Source organism: Lithobates pipiens, unplaced genomic scaffold (assembly GCF_037356315.1).
Source record: "Lithobates pipiens isolate NorthernLeopardFrog02 unplaced genomic scaffold, aLitPip1_a1.2 Scaffold_8, whole genome shotgun sequence".
Taxonomy (NCBI): Eukaryota; Metazoa; Chordata; class Amphibia; order Anura; family Ranidae; genus Lithobates; species Lithobates pipiens.
This window is the reverse complement of record NW_027507903.1, coordinates 484514893-484537833: the sequence shown is the minus strand read 5'-3', so window position 1 is coordinate 484537833 and position 22941 is coordinate 484514893. Positions and strand designations below refer to the sequence as shown.

General features: G+C 43.5%; 1 protein-coding gene across 3 annotated transcripts in view; it reads right to left on the bottom strand.

Annotated features, from left to right (window-relative positions):
* Positions 1–3272: 3272 nt before the first annotated feature.
* Positions 3273–22941, bottom strand: part of RAD52 (RAD52 DNA repair protein) — a 322154-nt gene continuing 302485 nt past the window's right edge. For all 3 annotated transcript variants that reach the window (XM_077468921.1, XM_077468920.1, XM_077468923.1), the window contains one exon: positions 3273–11295. In XM_077468921.1, the coding sequence (XP_077325047.1) occupies positions 11198–11295 (98 nt within the window). In that variant the 3' untranslated portion in view covers positions 3273–11197. The remainder of the gene's footprint in view (positions 11296–22941) is intronic.

The window sequence follows — 22941 nt, the reverse complement described above, 5'->3', positions numbered from 1 at the left end:
GAAGGCCTTAGCATTCTGCTTTATGGGCTTTCTGCCCCCAAGATCCTGGTGCTGCCCCTGGGAACTAAGGCATAGGAGAGGCTGCATGATTAAAGGAGAACTGTCTGAACCTCCTTTTACTGGTAAAGAGAGCTTTACCCCTTTTGGATGTACTTATGCAGTGACAGGCACTGATGGGCACCAATGAAGTGGCACTGATAGGCGGCACTGATATGCGACACAGACACTGATAGGTGGCACAAATAGGCACTGATAGGTGGCACGGATTGTCATGGATAGGTGGCACGGATTGGCATGGGTGGGTGGCATGGATAGGCAGCATGGATGGGCATTCATAGGCGGCATGGATGGGCACTGATAGGCAGCGCGGGCATTGTAGTGTACAGTATTGTAGGGATGGATGCCAATCAGTGCCAAACAATAATGCATGGCAATCAGTGATGCCCATTATGGGCATTGATTGGCATTCATTGTGGGCACTGACTGGCATCCCTGGTGGTCTAGGGGGGCATACCTGGTGCTGGGCATCCCTGGTGGTCTGGTGGCATCCCTGGTGGTTCGTGATTGGACACGGCTGATCACATGTTAAAGAGTCTCCGTCAGAGACTCTTTACCGAGATCGTAGTTGCGGTGTGTCAGACTGACACACCACAACAACGATCGGCGATGTCCCTCCACCGCCAGACTGCAGCTTTTCTTGTATAGCTAAAATTACTTCCTCCTTGTGTGGCCAGCGTCTGACGCCATTTAGCCACACCGCCCGCGTGAAACTGGGCCCCCCCTCCTCTTTCAACGGGGAAGTGTGTGAGCGCTGGCATCATGGCGGGCAACGGGGGGAGTAAATCCTCCGCCTGGCAAGCGCCCGCGACCTGCCCAAAAACTTTTCTTTTTTTTTATTTAAGAAAAAGAGGCAGCTGGCTGGCATTAAAAGGATCAAAAACTGCCAATCTGGGGGACCAGGAAGTGATCAGAACCCCCCTTCATACCTGAGGGTCTGAGCTGGCTTGAACGGAGAGGAGAGTGGAACTTCTGCTGTTTCCAGCATCAGAATGGTGAGTGCTCAACACAGCCTCCAGTGGTGACACATAGACATGACAGATTCCTGGGAAAATCTCCCCTACCTTTCCTCGCAGCAGGGTTTATCAGAGATAAAAAAAAACAATCTTCGCCCTTCACAGTAGGCTCCGAGACCTTGAAAGAAAACTTTCAGGAACAGGGGGTACACTCAGGTAATCCCGCAATCCTGGACCTGCGAGAAGACCCTGGCAGTAAACTTTTATTGGTTTTACTACCAAAAAGTACTGGATCCCAGGGCCCAGATTTAAAAGCATTCGCAAGCAAAACCTTGTGTCTTTGGATAACGAGGCCCGGGTACCGTTCATTTAGTTCATTACGGAGACATCAGAACGGATCCGGTCAGGATGGCTGGCTCTCATTAAAGGATTACTGCCCGTGTAGCTCAGTACACACATCCATAAACGTGCCCAACACCTTAGACACTGGGGAAAAAACTGAGGAATCCCAGTGATGGGAGGGGTTATATGGGGGAAGTTCACGCCTTAAGGGGCGTGCCGGTGTCCAGCACCTGATACGCCGATATAACCCACATAGTTATTACTATGGCTCTGTGTCACCTGATGTAAGAAAAGAAACAGGATTTTTAAAACAGCTTACCTGTAAATATCCTTTTCTTTGATGTACATCAGGGGACACAGAGGTCCCTCCCTTCTTGGTATACACTTGTATTGCTTGGCTACAAAACTGAGGACTCCCAGTAGTGGGAGGGGTTATATAGGGAGTACATTTCTTGCCTTAGGGGGTGCCAGTGTCCATCACCTATCAGTGGCCCCATAACAAACATAGTAAGTACTATGGCTCTGTGCCCCCTGATGCACATCAAAGAAAATAATTTTACAGGTAAGCAGTTTTAAAAATACTGTTTTTTTTTTTTACCCATTGTGTTTTGTTTTTTTCTTTCCTCTTTTCCGCTCTCTCTCCTTCTCTTCGGCTAATTCCTAGCTGAACTACCTACTGACTTACTGCCTATGTGTAGAATTGCAGTTGGATTGTTCCTTTGTTTCTATTTCTGGTTTCCTGCTGCGGAGGTGGACTGACGAGAAGGGAGAACAGACCTGTTATATTTTTTGTCTTTTCGATTTTGTATAATCAATATTTATTTGCAGAACAACAAAAAAACATTAAAACAAGACAAGTCCAACAATTTGTAAAAGTGTAAAACCCATCGGCTACACAGAGCCGTATAGAAGTCGTTTTAACAGTACATAGTTTGAACAGGGACATATACACAAAGAGGGAGATCTCTGAGATAGGGAGATTGTTGTGGGCTCACTTGGGATGGGCAGACATGTGATGACAAGAGGGTTTTGGGGGTGGGAAGAGTCTAGGAGGTATGGAGTCTAATCTACTGGCCTCCCATCCGCAAGATCGATTGTGGGGTATGCTGTAACCAAAAATATATAGGGTGTGTGGTCCAAGACCCGCAGCTGGGGCAGTCCAATGGCCTCCAGCTAACCACCTTCTATTTCCCCGCGTGTCAGGGAAACCTCATAATAACAGCAAGGGTTCAGCCAGGACTTCCAGAGTCTCCAATAACAGTAGGAATCCACCAAGGGGGTCCGGGATTATAAAGATCAAAATCTGCCGCCAGTCCAACTTGGGTTCACTAATCACCCACGACATTCGAGCAAAGGAGAAGTTTAAGATAGAAGAAAAAAGGAAATAAAAAAAAAGGGGGGAGGGGGAGGAAGAAGGAGGGGGAGATGGGAGAGTAGAGGCAATAAGAGGAGGTATGGAGAAAGAGTTTTCTTCTTACGCAGCGGACTAAAGGGGGGAGGGGGTATTTAGGGGGAAGGTAAGGAGGGGGGGGGGAGTGGAGGGGACAGGTAGAGTAGGTCAAATTACCTGAGCGTTGGACTTAAGTGTCTTCTGTATCCGCCCCGAGCACACCACATCCGAGCATAGGGTTCCGTGAGCAGTAATATCTCTCTATGGTCTTTTAGGAGGCGATATAGTCACCCCTTGAGCCCTAGCCAGTCTGAGGGCTTTAAATGTAGGATATGCCAGTTCTAGTAGTGCAATATTCAAGCTAGAGGGTACCTGGTTAGGGTCTGAAGCGTACTCAGTCCAGGGTATCCAGGTATTGCGGAATTGGCCTTCAAGGCCCCTACAGGTTGCTACCCAGTTCTCGGCCTCTCGTACCGCATTCACCCCTGTTAGGAATCTTCTCTTGTGATCAGTCAAAACTCCAGATGTATTGAGAAGCAGACAATTTATTTCTGATGTGGCCCACAACAGAGAGACATGCTTACAGGACAGAAGCTGAAAAAAAATGTCTACCAAAAAGAATGTGTCCCCCCTCCTCATACCCTACAAGAATACCACCTCTATGCTTCTATTGGCTGAGGGAACATAAATAACGTTGTCATGGTACACGATGGTACTTTATTTTGATATTCATGTTCCCGTACATTCTTAGGCTATCATATTTAGTTAAATCGAATCATCCTACAACTTACTATGGAGTTAATTAAGACAAAACAATACAAGTTAATACAATAATGTGCTCAGAAGTAAGTTTTTAAAAAATCAGTCTCAGGAATATTGTTTTTCTAATAGTCACACAATAAACATTTAAAACTTTTCTAACATTCCCTCCTCTTTGTGTGACTATTTGATCTCAATACATTTCGATGATAGTCCCTGTGTTATACACTTTCGGACTGTATGTCATTAAGTTGAGCTTCAATGTCCACATAGGTCTCCTCAGAGGTAGAGAGGGTTTAATACATTGTTCTTGAGACTGCAGTTTTTGTGAAAGTCCTCGAATACAGGGAATGCAGCAGCATCCGCAAGTGACCAAAACAGCCAAAGCCACAGCGATTGAGATCAAACATGATGTGATAAATCCAGTCCATTTACCGAACCATCCTTCAAGCCAGGTTGTGAATGGATCATTAATACCTGAGTTTTCGGCCAATTCATTCAATAGCGCAGTCAGTCCTTCCAAGGCTCTGGTCACTGTCCCTCCAGGAGCTGTATTGTTAGGGATAAAGGTACAACACATGCTACCGAACATTTTGCATACCCCTCCTCTTTCAGCTAGGACCATATCTAAAACCATTCGGTTCTGCCAGGCCATTAGAGATGTGGAGGCCAACTATTCTGCTACGCCCTTCACAGCATCCCTAGTATAGTTTACAAATCGTTGTTGGTTATAATATATATAATTAATCCAGTCAACATTTTTATTTTTAGTCACCCACCAGAGAAGAGACTCAAACCCAGCTGTCACCTGATTCCTGGCTTTAAACTCATCCGGCACCCCGCAAAGAACCCCAATCTCATCTATGTAGATCTGAGAGTCAAATGACCACAAGGGAGAGGTGTCCCTCCGATACTGTCGGTGACTCTTAGTCCACGGGTATTCTGACAGGATTCTTAGGGGCATAGCCAGCTAGACCATAGCGCAATCCCCTTGGGTATTGGTCGGTAGTCTAGCTCGCAGTTTATTATCCCCACACATCCACCAGCTCTCTGAATGTCATGTCCAACCCAGTCACCGTTGTCCGTGTTAATCCTCTCCACACAGTAGTCATCGGGTAGTGACCCAAGATCCACCGCGCTACGGTTCCCTGGGAGTGCAAAACAAGTAAAGTTGCCCGGATAAGCGGTAACTGCTGGAGGTATCTGAGGTCTCTGTACTGGGGGAAACAACAAACTCAATGTGTGACAAGTAGAATTTGTTTCAGGTTTATAGCTCTTATTATACAATTGCAACATACATTTTAAACCTTCTGGATCTGTATTGTGATCTAGAGGAAAAGGAACTGTTGCTAAATGTGGTCTGACTCCGGCACAAACTAAACAGTTTTCCTTTTTCAGAGTTTTAACCATGTACCTCAACCATTCTAACCACTCATTTTTTTCTTGGTAGCCCGTCTCCAAAGCTATGGCATCTTCTATTGTTACGTTAGTGAATCTTATAGTTTTACTCAGAACTTCTATTTTAGTATGGCCTTGTTCTTTCCCTTCTCAGTCTACCTTTTCCTGTTGTCTAATTTTATTAGGTGGTAATACCTCAAGGAAAAATGTTCCTGAGGGGTCAGTTCCTGACACCCAAGCTCCCATGGAATACAACCGCTGATCTTCCTTCCTCTGCTCCTTTAATGTTATTAATAGTTGGTTACAGTTCTTACTATTTGTGCAGGGGGAGTTGGCCGCTTTTGTGATTATGAGTCTCTCCTTTATTCCACTCTTTTTAGCCCCTGGTTGATTATACCCCCAATCTTGATGCGCTGTAGTCCACAGGGCCTGATCCCATGCTTAACATCCTGCCCTATTCCAGAGCCAGCAGATATATTTATCTGCCCATAGAAGTCCTCTAGCCCCAGTAGTATCCCCGCAATCTGACAGAAGTCTACCAGTATAGTGCTAGTTATTCCCTCTATAAAGTTTTAGATGTAATGCTTTTCCTGTTCTTTCCTAATTCAAAGGTTCCTCTACTCTTCCATAATGTATAACCCCTCTTATGGATGCCTCTCCTAGAGTCACCAGTAACCCAAGGATAATTACTGTCCATTTCATCCTAACCAGCTACAGAGTTCCAGCGGATAGGATAGGGGAGTTGGAAGGGGAGGGAGACTTCACCAGTTTGAGACAAGTCCCACCTTGTGTGAGACCTCCCTTTGTAGCCGGATTTCCTGAACCTCTGGTAGCCAACTGGCCCTATTCTGCCTGTAAAACCTTTTTGTAATGGGACTGGTGAATCCAGGTAGACCTCTCTGCAATCCTTATCGCAGTAGGGGTAGTTAAGAGGACTTTGAAAGGACCATCCCACCTTGGGGAGTATCACTGCTTTTTTCTTATTACTTTTTATTGAGACCCAATCTCCCACATGCATCTTTTCATCTTCTTAAATTGGACCTTCTAGACCAGAACCAAAATCATTAGTATGTCTTTGTATTAACAACCTAGACATGTATTCTGCTGGTGTATGATCAGACTGCTCGGTAGGTGTTTCATTTGATTGTAAGAGTATCTTATATGGCCTTATCATTCCAAATGGGCTTAAATCTTCTTTTGGGGGTGTGATATACATACTGGTCACAGCTACTAGTAGGCAATACATTCAATTATTTTTACCTATTTCTTCCATATATTTTCTCAGTTTGCTTTTTAGAATGCCATTATGTCTTTCTACCAATCCAGCTGATTGGGGATGATCGGCACAATGGTATTTCCCTTTAATTCTCATCACTTCTGTCAAATGTTCTATATTTTTAATTACAAAATGAGGTCCATTATAATTGTCTGTGCATCTGCACTTCCTGTCAGGAATATCTCCACCCATTTGGTCAGGGTGCCTGGTTACCAAACAATATTTCTTCCTTTCACATTTGTCTAATTCAATAAAATCCATGCAAATGTGTTGGAATGGATATTGCGATGTAGGGAACTTCCCTTTCTGTGGTCTTATACCTCCCTGAGCATTGTGTCTCGCACATATAAGACATTGACAGCAAAAAAGGTTTTTTAGTAGTTAGTGAAGCCATAGACTGTACATACCTTAAATAAACATCTCAGTCATCCCCCTGTTTGACACATGAGTTACTCCATGTGTCAATACTGCGGCATATCAGTAAGGACTGTATGATCTATCTCTATGGATTTCTCGTTCTGTCATTATTTTATGTGTTTCTTGTGCCGCTATTTTGGCAGCTTCATCTGCCCTTTTATTTCCCTTTGAGATGGGGTCTGTATATATTGTGTGTGCTTGACATTTGCAGATTGCAAGCTTTTTTTTTGGTAACTGTATTGCATCTAGGAGTTCTAAAATGAAGTCCATGTGTGAAATTTGTTTACTACTGGAGGTGACCATCCCCCTGTTTTTCCATTAATGTGCAAAAACATGTACTGTTGAAAAGGCATATTGACTGTCAGTGTATATGGTTACGAAATTTCTTCTTCTGACAGTATGCATACTCTTGTCAGTGCTACAAGTTCTGCAACTTGTGCTAAATAATGTTTTGGTAGTGGCCCCGCTTCCAAAATCTCATCCTGTGTCACTACTGCATATCCTGTTGCATTTGTGCCATCTGGATTTTTCTTACTAGAACCATCAACAAAAAGTGTCATGTCAGGGTTAGATAACGGTATATCTTTCAGATCACTTTGTGGCAGTACCTTTTCAGCGATGGCAGCAGCACACCCTCAAGGATCCAATGTTCCCATTCATATACCAGGGCCAACCCGGGACAGAAGCCAATCAACCCACCTGCATGTCCCCGGAGTGCGGGAGGAAACCAGAGCACCCGGAGGAAATCCACGCAGGCACAGGGAGAACATGCAAACTCCAGGCAGGTAGTGTCATGATTGGGATTCGAACCAGTGACCCTCTTTACTGCTAGGTGAGAGTGCTACCCACTACACCGCTGCTGCTACCAGTGCTTGTACACAGGGTGGAAGTGCTCTAGTTGCACTGTCTAATTTTGTAGAGTAGTCCTTCCTCTAAAACTACCTGTGCCTCTCCCGCTATGAGACCCCTCTGGTTCTGCCTCAGCAGTGTACTCTTCTGCATCCTCCTCTCCTTCATCACCTTGCACAAAAACCTTTACTTTCACATTCTTTTTTGCCTTTGTTTTCAAATACTTCTCAGAATGCTTAGCATATTGTAAAACATCTAAAACTGATGCAGTTCGGTAAGTAACCATGTTTTTAACAATGTAATTTTTATGATCCTGTTTCAATCCATTTAAAAAAGCAATCTTTAGCTGTAATTAATATGCACTATTCACATCCTCAGCTTCGGGGAGCCCGGAGAACACTCTAAAAATCTCTCGTAATTTATTTAGGTAGTCACTGACACTTTCCTTGTCTTCTTGTACTGTAATATTTATTTATTTTTTTGCCAATCAGTCCGTTGTACCCATCTAAGCTGGCATCTGTTCAGTAAGGCAGTCAACCTGTTTCCTAAGTCTGGGCTTTCTGGAGGCAATGGATCCTCCCATCCCTGTGCATTTGCTGGGGCACCCAGTGCATGAGTTATGGCATCAGTTAATGTTTCAAGGATCGATCTGTTCATCTCCAGGACTGAACTACTGTCTGGAGAGTTTGAGGAAGTGGAGTTGGGGTTTTGTTCAGAGGCGGTTCCTTTGACAGGGGTGGATGTCACAGGGAAGGTGTTACTCTGGGCAGTTACTTGCACCTGAGGGGGAGGACCATTATAAGGAGGTGGTCTCTGGGTATAGCAGATGAGATCATCCTCTTTGTCCACTAGGGACAATTGGGCTTGGCATTTTTCCTTTGTTCTTCCTTCTACTCTAATTCTAGCATGCTGAAGCCAATACTCCACCATTTCCAACCCATACCTTTTTTGAACTTTGGGTCCTAACAATTTAAGCTTATCAACAGGGCCCCAAAATAGAACTTTCTTTCTTTTTAATTAATTTTTAGTATTCTGATTCAGAACTTAGCCTTTTGACTTTATAAATGTACCCAAATATAAACAGCATTGTATCATTAACACTTCACAGTTGAAAGTCTGTGAATTCTAAAAATAACTCATCCAATATAAATATTTACTTTAAGACTATTATTCAGACTTTCTTTCCCACCAAAAGTCCTAATATTTTCACAGATGCACAAATTGACCTCTGTCAGGCAATCTGCATTTTCTTGTTTCCGAGAAACAGCTTCTTGACCATCATAGTAATGAAAACATCCTCAGCCTTTTTTTTTCTTTTCTTTTCACATTCATCAAGCCACCTGATAATTCTACAACATTCTATTCACTCCACAGTGCAATCCACCTTCACGTGTCCCAGCTACCCAAACTATAAACAATTTCTGCCACTTGCTTCCTATAACACCGTGGCATGCTAAAATAATAAAGCAACCTGGTGCTATCAGTGTACCTTTTTTTTTTTCTTTTATGCTAAGTTTTAATATTTACAATATAACCCTTCTGTATTGTCATAGCTAATCAAGGGTTAACTTTTACAACTTCTGACAGGAGCAATCCTCATTCCTTACATGAGGGGAGGGGGAGGGGGAGAGTGAGTTCTGTGCGTTCCTTTTTTTTTTTTTTACAGACACACAGATCATGAGAACGTGAAGAATGATTTCATGTAAACGAACAAAGACTGTTGTACCGTGGGGTAACAATACAAGAGTAAAAATATCAGCACTCCCCACACTATAGAGAGAACCAAAAAAGATTAACCACTTTCAGACCGTACCAATTTGCTGGTCAAAGATCAGACCACTTTTTGCGATTCAGCACTGCGTCGCTTTAACTGACAATTGCGCGGTCATGCGACGTGGCTCCCAAACAAAATTTACGTCCTTTTTTTCCCACAAATAGAGCTTTCTTTTGGTGGTATTTGATCACCTCTGCGGTTCTTATTTTTTGCGCTATAAACAAAAATAGAGTGACAATTTTGAAAAAAACGCATTTTTTTTTACTTTTTGTTATAATAAATATCCCCCAAAAATATATAAAAAAACATTTTTTTCCCTCAGTTTAGGCCGATACGTATTCTTCTACATATTTCTGGTAAAAAAAATCGCAATAAGCGATTATTGATTGGTTTGCGCAAAAGTTATAGCGTTTACAAAATAGGGATAATTTTATAGCATTTTTATTAATAATTTTTTATTATTTTTTTTTACTAGTAATGGCGGCGATCAGCGATTTTTATTGTGACTGCGACATTGTGGGGGACCCATCGGACATTTTTGACACATTTTTGGGACCATTGTCATTTATACAGTAATCACTGCTATATAAATGCAGTGATTCCTGTGTAAATGACACTGGCAGTGAAGGGGTTAACCAGTGGGTGGCAGTGTAGGGGTTAAGTGTTCCTAGGGGTGTGTTACCAACTGTGGGGGGGTTGGGCTTTCATTTAGTGAACACTGATCTCTGCTCCAATCATATGGAGCAGAGATCAGCGCCACTAGTTGCTAGGCAGAATGGAGAAATGCTGTTTACAACGGCATTTCTTCATTTGGCCGCTCCGTGAGACGATCGCGGGTATGCCCGCGGCGATCGAGTCCGCGGGTCCCGCGACCGGACTCACGGGGGTCCTGACCAGTGCGGGAGCGCGCCGCCGGCGGCGTGCTCCCGATTGGAGGACGGCAAATTTAAAGGGAAGTACATGTACGCCCATTTGCCTGCCCGTGCCATTCTGTCGACGTACATCGTCGTGCGCTGGTCGGCAAGTGGTTAAACATGAACAAAGATAAAGTAAACAGACACAGAAGAAAGTTAGCCTTGCAATCTTTTTAGATCACTTAACTAAACAGCGCTTAAATAGTCGGGCATTCAACCTCCGACAGCGTCAGGCAATTAACCTCTGACGTTCGGTATACCTCAAATCTTTTTGTTATCTGTCCAGACAGTGGGCAACGTAATTTTTTTTACCTTAGACAACGTCCCCAAGTGTCTCTGTCTACGAGCACTGAAATAAGCTATCAATACCAATGTCGGCAATTACAACACATTAAACCAGAATCAAAGAGAAAGAGAAGAAAAGACTCTTAGAAAGAATTAAGAATAATTTTAATTATCTTACCTCTCAAACACCTGGACTGGATCACACAAGGTTCGGAAACAGACAGTGGAATCCAGATCTTAGGCCGAAGTTTTGTCAGGGCCGTCTGATCTGAAAACCAGCGTGTTGTTTTCGGCTGCGAAGGACCAAAAATGTTAGGAATCTTCTCTTGTGATCAGTCAAAACTCCAGATGTATTGAGAAGCAGACAATTTATTTCTGATGTGGCCCACAACAGAGAGACATGCTTACAGGACAGAAGCTGAAGAAAAATGTCTACCAAAAAGAATGTGTCCCCCCTCCTCATACCCTACAAGAATACCACCTCTATGCTTCTATTGGCTGAGGGAACATAAATAACCTTGTCATGGTACACAATGGTACTTTATTTTGATATTCATGTTCCCGTACATTCTTAGGCTATCATATTTAGTTAAATCTAATCATCCTACAACTTACTATGGAGTTAATTAAGACAAAACAATACAAGTTAATACAATAATGTGCTCAGAAGTAAGTTTTTTAAAAATCAGTCTCAGGAATATTGTTTGTCTAATAGTCACACAATAAACATTTAAAACTTTTCTAACAACCCCCCTGCACCACTCTTCCCGGGTGGGAATTCTAGGCTTTTTCCAATAAATTGGAACCAGGTGCCTTGCTGCATTCAGCAGATGGGCCAGCACATTCTTTTTGTAGACACTGAGCGGGATCGGGGGGACCTGCAAAAGAAAGTATCGGTGAGAGGGTGACCTCTATCCCTGTCACTGTTTTTACTTGACCCTGTATGTTTTCCCAGAAGGGCTTAATTAGGGGGCATTCCCACCATATGTGAATTAATGTTCCCCGGTGTCCACATCCTCGCCAGCATAGCTCCAATGTGGAGGGGTAAATATGGGCCAGGTTTGCTGGCACCCTGTACCAACGTGACATTAGTTTAAAATTGGTCTCTTGAGTTTTGGAGTCCATGGAGGATGAGTGGGTGAGGAGGTATAGGTGGGATAACTGCGTCTCTGTGAATGTTAGCCCTAGGTCAGTCTCCCAACGTTGAATATAGGCGGGGGTAGTCTGAGGACCAGCTAAACCCAGAAGCTGGTATAGTTCAGAGACCAGGTGTGGTGTCGGTTTGCCCACGATAAAAATACATTCAAATGGAGTGAGGGTCGAGGGATCTCTAATAGTTTGACCATGTACCTGAAAGAAGTGGTGTAGTTGTCTATATCTCCAAAAGTTCATCTGTGAACCTTGACTTCCTACTGGCAAGGCTTCGTACCTCAAAAGCCTGCCATCATGAATTTCCCTCAACTGCCGCTTCCATCATCTACCCATGTCTCGAAGAAAGCCATCTGTTCACCGGGTGGAAACCACAGGAAGCCTCCCAGTGGAGCCAGCTTCAGGAGTGGGTTTATCCTATCCCAGACCGATAGCACATGGGTTGTCAAGGGAGAGGTCATCTCCGAAAAGGCCCCTATGCTCCAGAGGCAACCAAGGCGTGCAAGACAAATTCCTACCCGCTAGACATTTCTCTAGACGGACCCAAAGCTTTGTTTGAGAGTGGAAACGCCAGTCAAGAATCTTCTGGAGGGCTATGGCTTGGTAGTACTGCTTAATGCCTGGAACCCCTAGGCCACCCCTCTGCTTCGGACGATGTAGTACCCACAGAGCTATCCTAGGTTTAAGTGCGTTCCAGATAAAGCGAGATAGCAGACTGTATAGGCGGTCAAAGAAGTGTCTGGGTAAGGGGATCGGTAGCATCTGTAAATAGAAAAGTATACAGGGCAGGATGTTCATCTTTATAATGTTCACCCGACCTAGCCATGTGTCTTTTCGATTTTGGACGTTATACAGCTCTTCCATGATACACCACTTATAGATATGTGGTGTCTCAGATATTTTTAGAGACTTGCGACCCCCTCGAGGTCGCTTTTTCTTTGGTTATGGGATTCAGGCTCACAACAGGTTGGGGTTGTGTGCAGGGTGGGGCTCATGTTAATGTTATGTGCTGTGTGCTGCTGGTGTGCTTTGCTCTGTTCCCCACAGGAAGTATACTCATTCAGTACCTTGCCTACAGGAGGTTCCCCCAGACATATTTCATCCATCTCCTCTACACATAAATGGAGGGTAAGATAAAAATAATGTCTTGGAATGTATGTGGTATGAATTCAAAGGTGAAGAGATCTCTCATATTTTATTTTATTAAGAATTATAAACCACATCATACTATTGCAAGAAACACATCTGCAGGGTCTAAAGGTATGGCATTGAAAAAAAAGCTAACGCTGTAATAGATAAGAACTACAATCTAGTTCAAGGTTATCTGCTGCTGTTTCTAATTAGAAAGTGTAAATGTGCATGCACTTTAGAAGTAAACACACTCTGAGACACGTTCAGCTTGGTTACTTCTGGTTTATTCCTGGGCGGTGTTAATGTTTATACACAAAGATACGTCATTGCTAGGTCAGTCTAATAGGTACATCTCATTGGTTGAAATACAAGAGAAATGGAGAGACTTGATGCTTGAAGTTTGGTTGAAGTTGGTTCTATCGTCACTACCGCTTTCTTCTAATGTGTGGGAAGCAGGGGGTACCTGCCATCTTTAGTTCCAAACAGAGAGCCAATCTGTATACTTATATAATAAGTAAGGAGTTGCATAGAGACATGTATACACATAAGCAAATAGACATTTTCTGATTATCAGTTTGTACATTACATTCCTCCACAGTCCCCCCTAAAATGGCTATTTTCTTCTGTCCCTCATCTAAAGGTCCTACTCACCTGGCCCATTCTCCTCTGCAACTCTTTTAGGCTGTATATAGAGTTAGGCAGCAACTAGTTCACTACCTCCCTCGATACAGCTGGAGAAGTGCAATCAGGTGCCATCTATTCCTATAACCCTATAGGATTGTGAGATTATGGACAGGTAGTCACTGTAGAGGAGTGAAGGGTTTGTCCTCTTCCATCATAAGAGGGTCCTCTTCTTCTTGGTGGAGAAATGTAGGTGTGCTGTTGTCTACAGCCTTGCTCATTAACTTCTTTACGAAAGGTAGAATACAACATACAATCAGGGCTGAAAGGATGGACAGCTGCACAAATGTTTATGAGGGAAGGTTCCCTCGGAACTTTGAAGTACAATGTGAACAATATATAGCTTATTTACAGAAACACAAGACCTTTATTCTCTAATGTACTTCTATTTACCATTGTTTAGTTTGGTTTGATTAAAATAAAAGATAGCCAAATGTACAAAAAACAAGGCATAGAGATGAATAATAATCTTTATTATATATGAAAATACCATGGAATTAGGTATATTTCAGACAATATCTCATCTGTTTACTATACTTTATTAATAACACATATGAACATTTGGTGACTAAAAACCCTTTTAAAAAAAAATATAACAAATTTGATCAGTTACCGTATTTTTCTGTGTATAAGATGCCCAAATCTTTTCCAACCCAAAATCAATATTTTAAACATAGTTAAAACAGAACACTATTTTATTTAGTAATTACCACAGGTAACATTGACATACCAGTATATTATGCAGCATATCACTTTATTCAGCCTCTGTTACATCAATGTTCTCTTCTTCATCACTAGTTCCAGACAGAATTTCTTCAACTTCTTTTGCATCACTGCTGTCTTCTAAATCACTGTCTATATATGTGAGCTCATCCTCAGTTTCATTCATGCCATTGCTGATTCCACATTTCTTGAAGGACTTCACAATCACCTCTTGTTTGATGCCGTACAATGAGTTTAGGACCCAATTGCAGACCTCAGTAATGGTTGGTTTTTTTATTCTTCCTACCGGTGTTAAGTTATCACCTGTTTTTGCATCCATCTACTCCATTTTTCTCTCATAAGGAATTTAAATGGCTTGTTGATTGAAACATCTAATGGCTGTTGCTGACCTGTAAGTCCACCAGGAATAACTGCTTGGTGTGTTTGCAAATCTGATGCAACCCTTTTAGTATTTTCTGTTAAATGTGCTCGGAACTCATCAAAGACAAGCAAAGCTGGCTTCTTTAAGAGCCCTCCAGGTCTTCTGGACCAAACCATTGCAAACCAAATGGACATAATGTCTTCATTCATCCATCCCTTCTCTTGAACTTGCACAATAATGCCAGGTAGTATGGTCTCTTTAGGATAAGTTTCCTCTTAAAAATGTGTATAGGAGGCAGTTTAGTACCATCTGCACAGCAGTATAGCATGTCTTTTCATGACCACTTGTTTTGTGTGTCACTGTTTTAATTCCTTTCACATCAACAGTTCTGTTGGAAGGCACATCAAAATTGAGAGGGACCTCATCCATGTTTGCAATCTGACTTGGTTCAAAATCATATTTTTCTGAAGTTGTATGACATAGGAGTGAAACTGTTGGATTTTATCCTCATAAACTTGTGGCATTTTCTGAGCTTTGGTCGTGTTCTCATAGCTAACCCTTCTCTCCTCTTGAAACTGAAGAACCATTTTACCTTTCCTGTAAAATCAATCATGTTCATTTTGCTTGCAAACATTCTTGCCTGACATTGAATACGTTTGGTTGACACACATAAGCCACTCTGGTGCTGCTCCATTATTAAGCCTCTGCTCTAAATTTGGCCATTTTGCTGGTTTTCCTCTTAAGGCCTTCTTTTTTGGCACCTACAGGAGTTGCTCCTCCTGTTTTCTCCACTATCTGATCATACTCTCAGTGGGGGGAGGTCCAAATGGTCCCTCTGCAGCTCTATTTCCATACTCTTTTGCATAGATAACTACATTCAGTTAGAATTTTGCAGAATAAGACAATCGCTCACTTTTATTACCAGTATTCTCTGACATCTTGGGCTCAAAAGGCTCCGGTCCCTGATGCATCTGCACACTCTCCACATCCAACAGGATCACATCTGTGCACGCTCCACCTCCAGGTGACGTCACTAACATATGGCTCGTGATTGAAGGAAGCTGTGTGACAAGCTATGACCAGCTATGCACCTGCACGGCTCTGTCCCAGGCTGACTGACCGGGTAAAAGACGCTACTCGATTTTCAGTCTAACTATTTTAGGAAAAAGTAGTGTCTTATACACGGAAAAATACAGTATGTGAAATTCTTAAGTGTCACGTGATGAAAGTCATAATTTTGACAGAGTGAAAAAAAAAAGTTAATACGTTTTATACACCACCAAATGTGAAGTGGTAAACAACAAAGTTACAAAATCCAGTTGATAAATCATCTACGACTGGTGCTTGTAAAATTTTCAACCACTGCTAGTGTTCAAAGTTCTCCACCACTTTCAGATATACAGTATAACAGTGGTCAGCAACCTGCAGCCTGTAGGCCAAATGTGACCCTTTGCTTGCCTTTATCTGACCCTTTGGGGAACTATTCCTCCCACTGACACCAATAAAGGGGCACTAATCCTTCTCCAAACCACAGGGGTGCTGTGTAATTATCTTTTCTGCCCCTCTCCTTCCTTTACTTGCCACCAAGCCTGAGTCATCATCTACTCCCACTGGCCAGAGTCCAGCCCCCCTAAAATGTGAAACAGAGTAGTAAACTGGCCCTTTGTTTACAAAGTTTGGAGTCCCCTACAGTACACATTTCTAACCAAACAGGCAGACCTCTAAGTTATAGGAGGTCAATGGAGCATGGATGGTATGAGCACAGCAGCCACAGCCTGGGATACACCTCTTGCGCATTCCACACACTCAGGGGCTCTACTATTTCATCAGCTCAATCAACAACAAAAAAAGCATGTCATTCAGGGAGAAAAAAAAAAAATATATAAATTATATATATATATATATATATATATTCCATGGCCCAGTATCAACTAAAATCAACCAGTTTATCAAAAAGCTCTATCTCAAGGCATAAAACATCCAACACAGTAAAAAAAAAAAAAAAGGTCCCTGCACCTTTTTTTGTGCAAATCCAATGCATGTTCAGCCATACAACTGTATGGCGGAATTCACATTGCACAGACATCATAGGCGATTGGCGCAGCAATGCGGTGCGAATCACATGCGATGTCTGTGTTTGCATATGTGTGAACCCAGGCTCACACCTGTTTTCCCCTTATAGTCCAGAGCAATTTTCAAAGCCTATTCATTTGGCAATCGTTCTATCATTACTTAAAAAAGCAATGTATGTATTAAACTGTTATGATGAGGACAAGCAAGGCTTTCTTTTTGCGAATATTGTCCCCCAACAATAATTTCTTTTTTGCAATCCTTAGAAAATTAAAAGTAATAAAACTAAAGGCAGTTTTTCATTTTTTTTTGAGCAGTGTTAGTTTAATCACTTGCCTGCCCATCGTCAAATGATGGAGGGGCAGTGTGGTGCGGCTCTCATTCTGGGTGGACATCATATGACGGCGCACCCGAACGGTCATGCCCGCGCTATGTTGCTAGGACACAGCACAACCCCAATCTCTGTAAAGAGCCCCTGATGTGGCTCTTTAACCATGTGATTGGCTATGTCCAATCACAGGTGGTCACATGTAAATACAGGAAGTGCCTGTAATTGTCTCTCATCGCCTCACAGTGACAAGCCCCATACACACGATCTGGAATTCGTACAGTAATTTTCATACGACGCCCGATAATCTTACTGTTAGTGTGGTCCTTTTCGACAGCCGATTCTGACTTTTCAAACAAAAAAAATCCTGATGTGCAGGCTATATAATTTTTTTTGTACATCCATTCAACATCCCATTTTCTATTAATTAGCATGGTTTTCGTCTGAAAAAAATTGTAAGAGTAAGACTACGCATGCTCAAAAATGAAAGAATACATACAAAACTATTCAACACATTACATCACTTGTATTCTGTCAAATGAGAATTTTCATATGGTGAGTAACCTCTAGGCTACAGAGTGTGCGTCAAGGAGAGCCAATCAGCAGCATCTCCTCGCAGGGGAGAACAGGGAATGTAATCAGGGCACTGATCATCAGTGCCTTGATTACAGTAAAGCCCCAGAAGTGGCACCAATCAATGCTCATGATTGCCCATTACTGGTGCCAGTCAGTGCTGCCCATCAATTCCCATCAGTGCCGCCTATCCATGCCGCCCTATCGGCATAACAGCGCACATCAGTGAAGGAAAAAAATCGTACTTATTTGAAAAAATGTACTGACAGAAACTAAGAAAAAACTTTTTTCTTTAGTAAAAAATAAAAAACCCAGCAGTGATTAAATACCACCAAGAAAGCTGTTTGTCTGAAGAAAATTATTAAAAATTCACTTGGGTCGGGGGTGTGGCCGTAAATGGGCATGTGAGCGGATGCATTACATGGAGCTCCCGCTGCATATCCTCTTCTCGCCGACTATCCGGAATGACACCGACCCAATCCACCAGCTCCGGTACCCGAGGTGTTCCGGGAGTGTTTCCAGCGCTGCACGGGGCCCATGATGACCCGCAAAGGCGAGAAAGATGCCGCGGTGGCCACGGAGGCCCAAGATGGCACCAGCTCTCCCCAGCTTCAGAAAATGGCGCGAGGCGCTGTTGAACAACAGGAGGTCGGCTGTGAGTCCCTTAAGGCTCAAAAGCAGCAGGGGAAGGAGCAGCCCGGGGACATGCTTTATTATATTCAAAAGCTGCAAGGGACAGGCTGCTCAGTCCCCAGACATGAGCCAGACAGCACAGCATCTCAGCATTAGACGACACACTGCCTCTGGATAGCTCCCCTGTCCCTACTACTGACCTGTTTGACACACTGCACTCAGTAGGTGACCTGAAAGAGCAGTTTGGGGGTCTCACCGAAGCAGTATCCCTTGTGCAACAGGACCTCCAGAAAATAAGGGAGAGAACCACGGCTGTGGGGGGCAGAATTAGTAACATGGAAGATCAGTTGCCTCCACTCAGAGACACCAGGGCAGCGCTACAATAAGCAGCACAGGCCAACGCCAAATCAGACGACATTGAGATCCGCCCGAGGAGAACAATGACCGCATTTTGGGGCTCCACGAGAAAGTCGAGGACCGGGGCCCCACAGCATTTACAGAGCAATGGCTGCATGATATATTTGGCAAGGAGGCCTTTACCTCTCTGTTTGCGGTTGAGTGGGCCCACCGCAGCCCCTTCCCCCTGGCAATCCATCGAGATCCACGTTTGCCGACTCTTGAACTACAAAGACCATGAGATCATACTCAGACTTGCAAGGGAGAAAGGCTCTGTTTATTTTAATGGGACTAAAGTTTCAATTTATCCTGATTTCTCGGCTGAGGTGCAACGAAAGTGAGCTAAATTTGCTTAAGTGAAGAAAAGCCTTCAAAAAATCCAAGTGACGTATATGCAATGCTGTTTCCAGCCAAAGACTGACACATGGAGGCCAAACCTGGCATGATGTCTGTTGACAAGTTTACTATATACACAGCAGAACACTTTACAGTTTACTTAGACCAGCGCTTTGAATAGCTTCTGATACAGCGATAAGCAACAAGTTTAGTTCCATGTCTCAGTGTGTGTCGAGCTCACACGCTTCTATTGTGTTTCATTATGTCCCAGTTGCAGGCCGGGTTGGCACATATTTTACTACCAGTCACTGGCCTGTGTGGAAAAGGAGGCAGATCGCCCCCACCCCATTCAAGTTGGCGACTACTGCTTGGCAGACCGGTTATGTGATACTTTCTACACCCACTCAAGTTGCACAGTTGCACTTTGTTTAGAAACCAACACTTCAATACCTCTTTAACCTGAAACTGAATTTTCAGTATTTAACCATCTGTCACCTGAAGAAATTGACCGATTATCAAACCGCGTGACATTTTCACACTCAGGCGCTTGGTCTGGAACCTTCCACATCAGCGCTGTGCAAACCTAATATGTTTACTATGGCTACTACTCCAATAGTGTCTTGGAATGTTCGAGGTGTGCATGACCCGCACTATGATCAGCTCTTGTCTAAAGAAATTTCATTCGACCACAATAGGCCAACAGGAAACCCACCTCACAAAAGATACGGTGGCATTTTTGCAATATTCCTGGGTGGGCAAGGCGTACGACTCCATGCACTCTGTCTATTCTTGTGGAGTGAGTGTATTGTTCTATAAGTCCTTGGCTTCCCAGGAAGCAGACTCTGTGGTAGACCCCATGGAATGATATGTGTTTCTGTATTGTAAACTGTTTACCTTGAATGTGATTATTGCCTTTGTGTATATCCCCCTTCATTTTCTAGAGAGATATTACAGCTCCTTCTGTCATACCTGGTTGACAAGCCTGAAGTCTCCACCATGATCATGGGAGACTAACGGTTACCTGGATCCCAAGATGGACAGGCATGCTCTGGTCCAGCTTCCCTTGGGCGGCAGGGGCACTATTTTAAGCTATCTGCTGACAGAGGTGGACTGCACAGATGTATGGTGGTTGAAATACCCTACAACTAAACAATTCTCCTGCTTCTCTAAAACTCATGGTTCTCTCTCTCGCATTGATCTCTGTGTAGGCTCCTCACATATCCTTAACTTGGTCACTACTTTCTTTCTTAGAAGGATATCAGAGCACTCCCCTATGGTGGCACATTTAATTACCCGTCCAGCTGTCTCCTTGCTGAGAGCCCCGTGGAAATTAAAGCCTTCTGGCTAAAACTCTTTTCTTCACATGAGCGGGTGGTCAAATAGAGGGATTTTTTCATAATAACCAATCATACCCTAATATGTCAATGAAATGGGATACCTTTAAGGAATGCCTTAGAGGCACTTTCATAGCAGAAATTGAGGCCATAAAACATAACTCATCAGCCCTCCTGGAGCGGGTGGAGGATCAGGTGTGACAGTTGGAGCTCTCTTATGTCACAGACCCATCTGACTCTGTGAGGGAGGCATGGATATCTGGCTAGGATTCCCTGGACCGGTTGAGATCCTCCACTGCAGAGCAGAAATGCTTTTTCACTAACCAAGCTTTCTATGAGGAAAGCTGAGAAAAAAAGGTTGCTTGTTAGCTAGGATTGCCCGGTCCCAACAGTCCTCCCCAGCCATAGGAGCCATTCGCTGTGCCACTGAGCAGCTGGTGATTGACCCTGAGATAATAATCATGGAACTAGCATATTTCTATGCAGACTTGTACAGGCCTTGTGATGGTTACTCTGATTAAGCACTAGAGGGCCAACTAGAATCTATATCCCTACTGGTTCTGACCCATCATGCTCGCCTAGAACCGGAGGCTCAGTTCACGTTAGACAAGCTGAAAGAGATGGCTGCCTCTTTTCCTACCTGTAAAGCACCGGGGTTGATGGGATCCCCATGGAAGTTTATACCCAATACGGGGAGGTAATTTTACCTAAACTACTGGAAGTATTTAATGCGTTTGACTCGGGACAGCTACCTACAACTACAGTGCCTTGCAAAAGTATTTACCCCCCCCTGGCATTTTTCATGTTTTGTTGCCCAACCAGGAATAACCATGGATTGTTTGAGGATTTGCATCATTTAATTTACAAAACATGCCCACAACTTTGAAGATGTATTTCTTGTATTGTGAAGCAAATAGGACAAAATAACAAAAAAGTCAAGTCAATGTGCATAACTATTTACCTCCTTAAGTCAATACTTTGTAAAGACACCTTATGTGGCTATCACAGCTCCAAGTCGCTTGGGATAAGTTTCTATAAGCTTGCCACATCTTACCACTGGGATTTTTGCCCATTCTTCCTTGCAAAACTGCTCCAGCTCCTTCCAGTTGGATGGTTTGTACTTGTGAACAGCAATCTTTAAGTCTGACCACAGATTTTCTATTGGGTTGAGGTCTGGGCTTTGACTAGGCCATTCCAACACATTTATATGGTTCCCCTTAAACCACTCAAGTGTTGCTTTAGCAGTTTGTTTGAGGACATGGTCCTGCTGGAAGGTGAACCTCCGTCCTAGCGTCTGCTGTGGAACTCTGCAGATCCTCCAGGGTTACCATGCCCTGCTTGCCTGGTCTGTGAGTTTTGGTGTGTGGCCGTCTCTTAGAAGGTTTGCTGTTGTGCCATGTTCTTTCCAATTGGTTATGATAGATTTATCTTCTGTCATTGGTCCCTGTCAATTAGCTTGACAAAGGAGTGCGGCCGTCACGTCACTCATGGCCCAGCCAGCTCAGGAAACGCGTTGCATGTCCGGTGACGTCACCTCACCTTGCCTGGAGTCTAGCTTGCGTTCCAAGCCTTGTGCTTTTACCTACCCACTGCTGCCGGCCGGAAAACGATCTAGCGGTGTAAAGACAAGCAGAGGAATGGCATATCATCCCAGGGACTGACTACACCGATGCCCCCCCTCCCCCCCATTGTATGGGGCCTTATTTTGCCTGCTTTTTACTACAACAATGTGAGTGTTACTATTACTCATTTTTAATCAAATAAACTGTTATACAGTCTGCGCCCTGAGGTGCCTCTCTTTCTTGTTTTACTTCACCAATTTAGACTATTGTGTTCTAATCCATCACATATAATTCAGATTAAAACACTGAAATAAAGGCTGTAATGTAACAAAAATAGGTAAAAAGCCAAGGGGGTGGATACTTTTGCAAGGCACTGTATGTCCAGGAAAAATATATTGTTACTCAAACCAGGCAAGCACCCAGTAGATCCAAGCTCATACAGGCCCATCTCATTGCTTTCAAAGCGACGTAAAAAATACTAGCCAAAATTCTAGCCTTAAGGGTTAGTAGGATTATTCTGTCCATTATTCACCCAGATTAGGCAGGCTTCATGCCCCGAAAATCCACTGCAACAAACCTTAGAAGACTTTTTCTGACCGTGCAGACCCCAGCAGATAATGCGGGCAAAAGGGCACTGTTGTCTTTTGAAGCCAATGAGGCAGTCAACAGTGTCAGCTGGCACTATCTCTGGGCTGTACTGTCCAAACTTGGATTTGGCCCTAGATTTATCGAGTGGACATGGTTACTGTATAGCTCTGAACAGGCTGCCATACGCAAGTCAGACAGGATGTCTGCTGTCTTTGCCCTGGGCAGGGGGACTAGACAGGGCTGCCCCCTGTCCCCCATGCTCTTTGCACTGGCCATTGAACCTCTCACTGCCTGGGTGCAGGGTTTCATGCAGAAAATAGGGGATTTCGCTGTGATGACCTGCATGAGAAAATAATGCTCTATGCCGACGATATGCTCCTCTTTTTGGAGGATGTGAACAATTCGTTGTCTCATGCAATGTCACTCATCACAGATTTTGGCCACTATTCAGGCCTAACCATTAATTGGTCAAAATTTGCATTGATGTTTGTGGATGGGGCACCTGGGTCGGGCACGGAGCGCCCCTGTCCGATCCCTATAGTGACTTCCTTTAAATACTTAGACATTTACATTTCACCCAAACTCACTGACTATTATAGCCTAAATATATACCCCTTACTGACTCACTCCAGAGACAAAATAAACATGGAACCGACTTA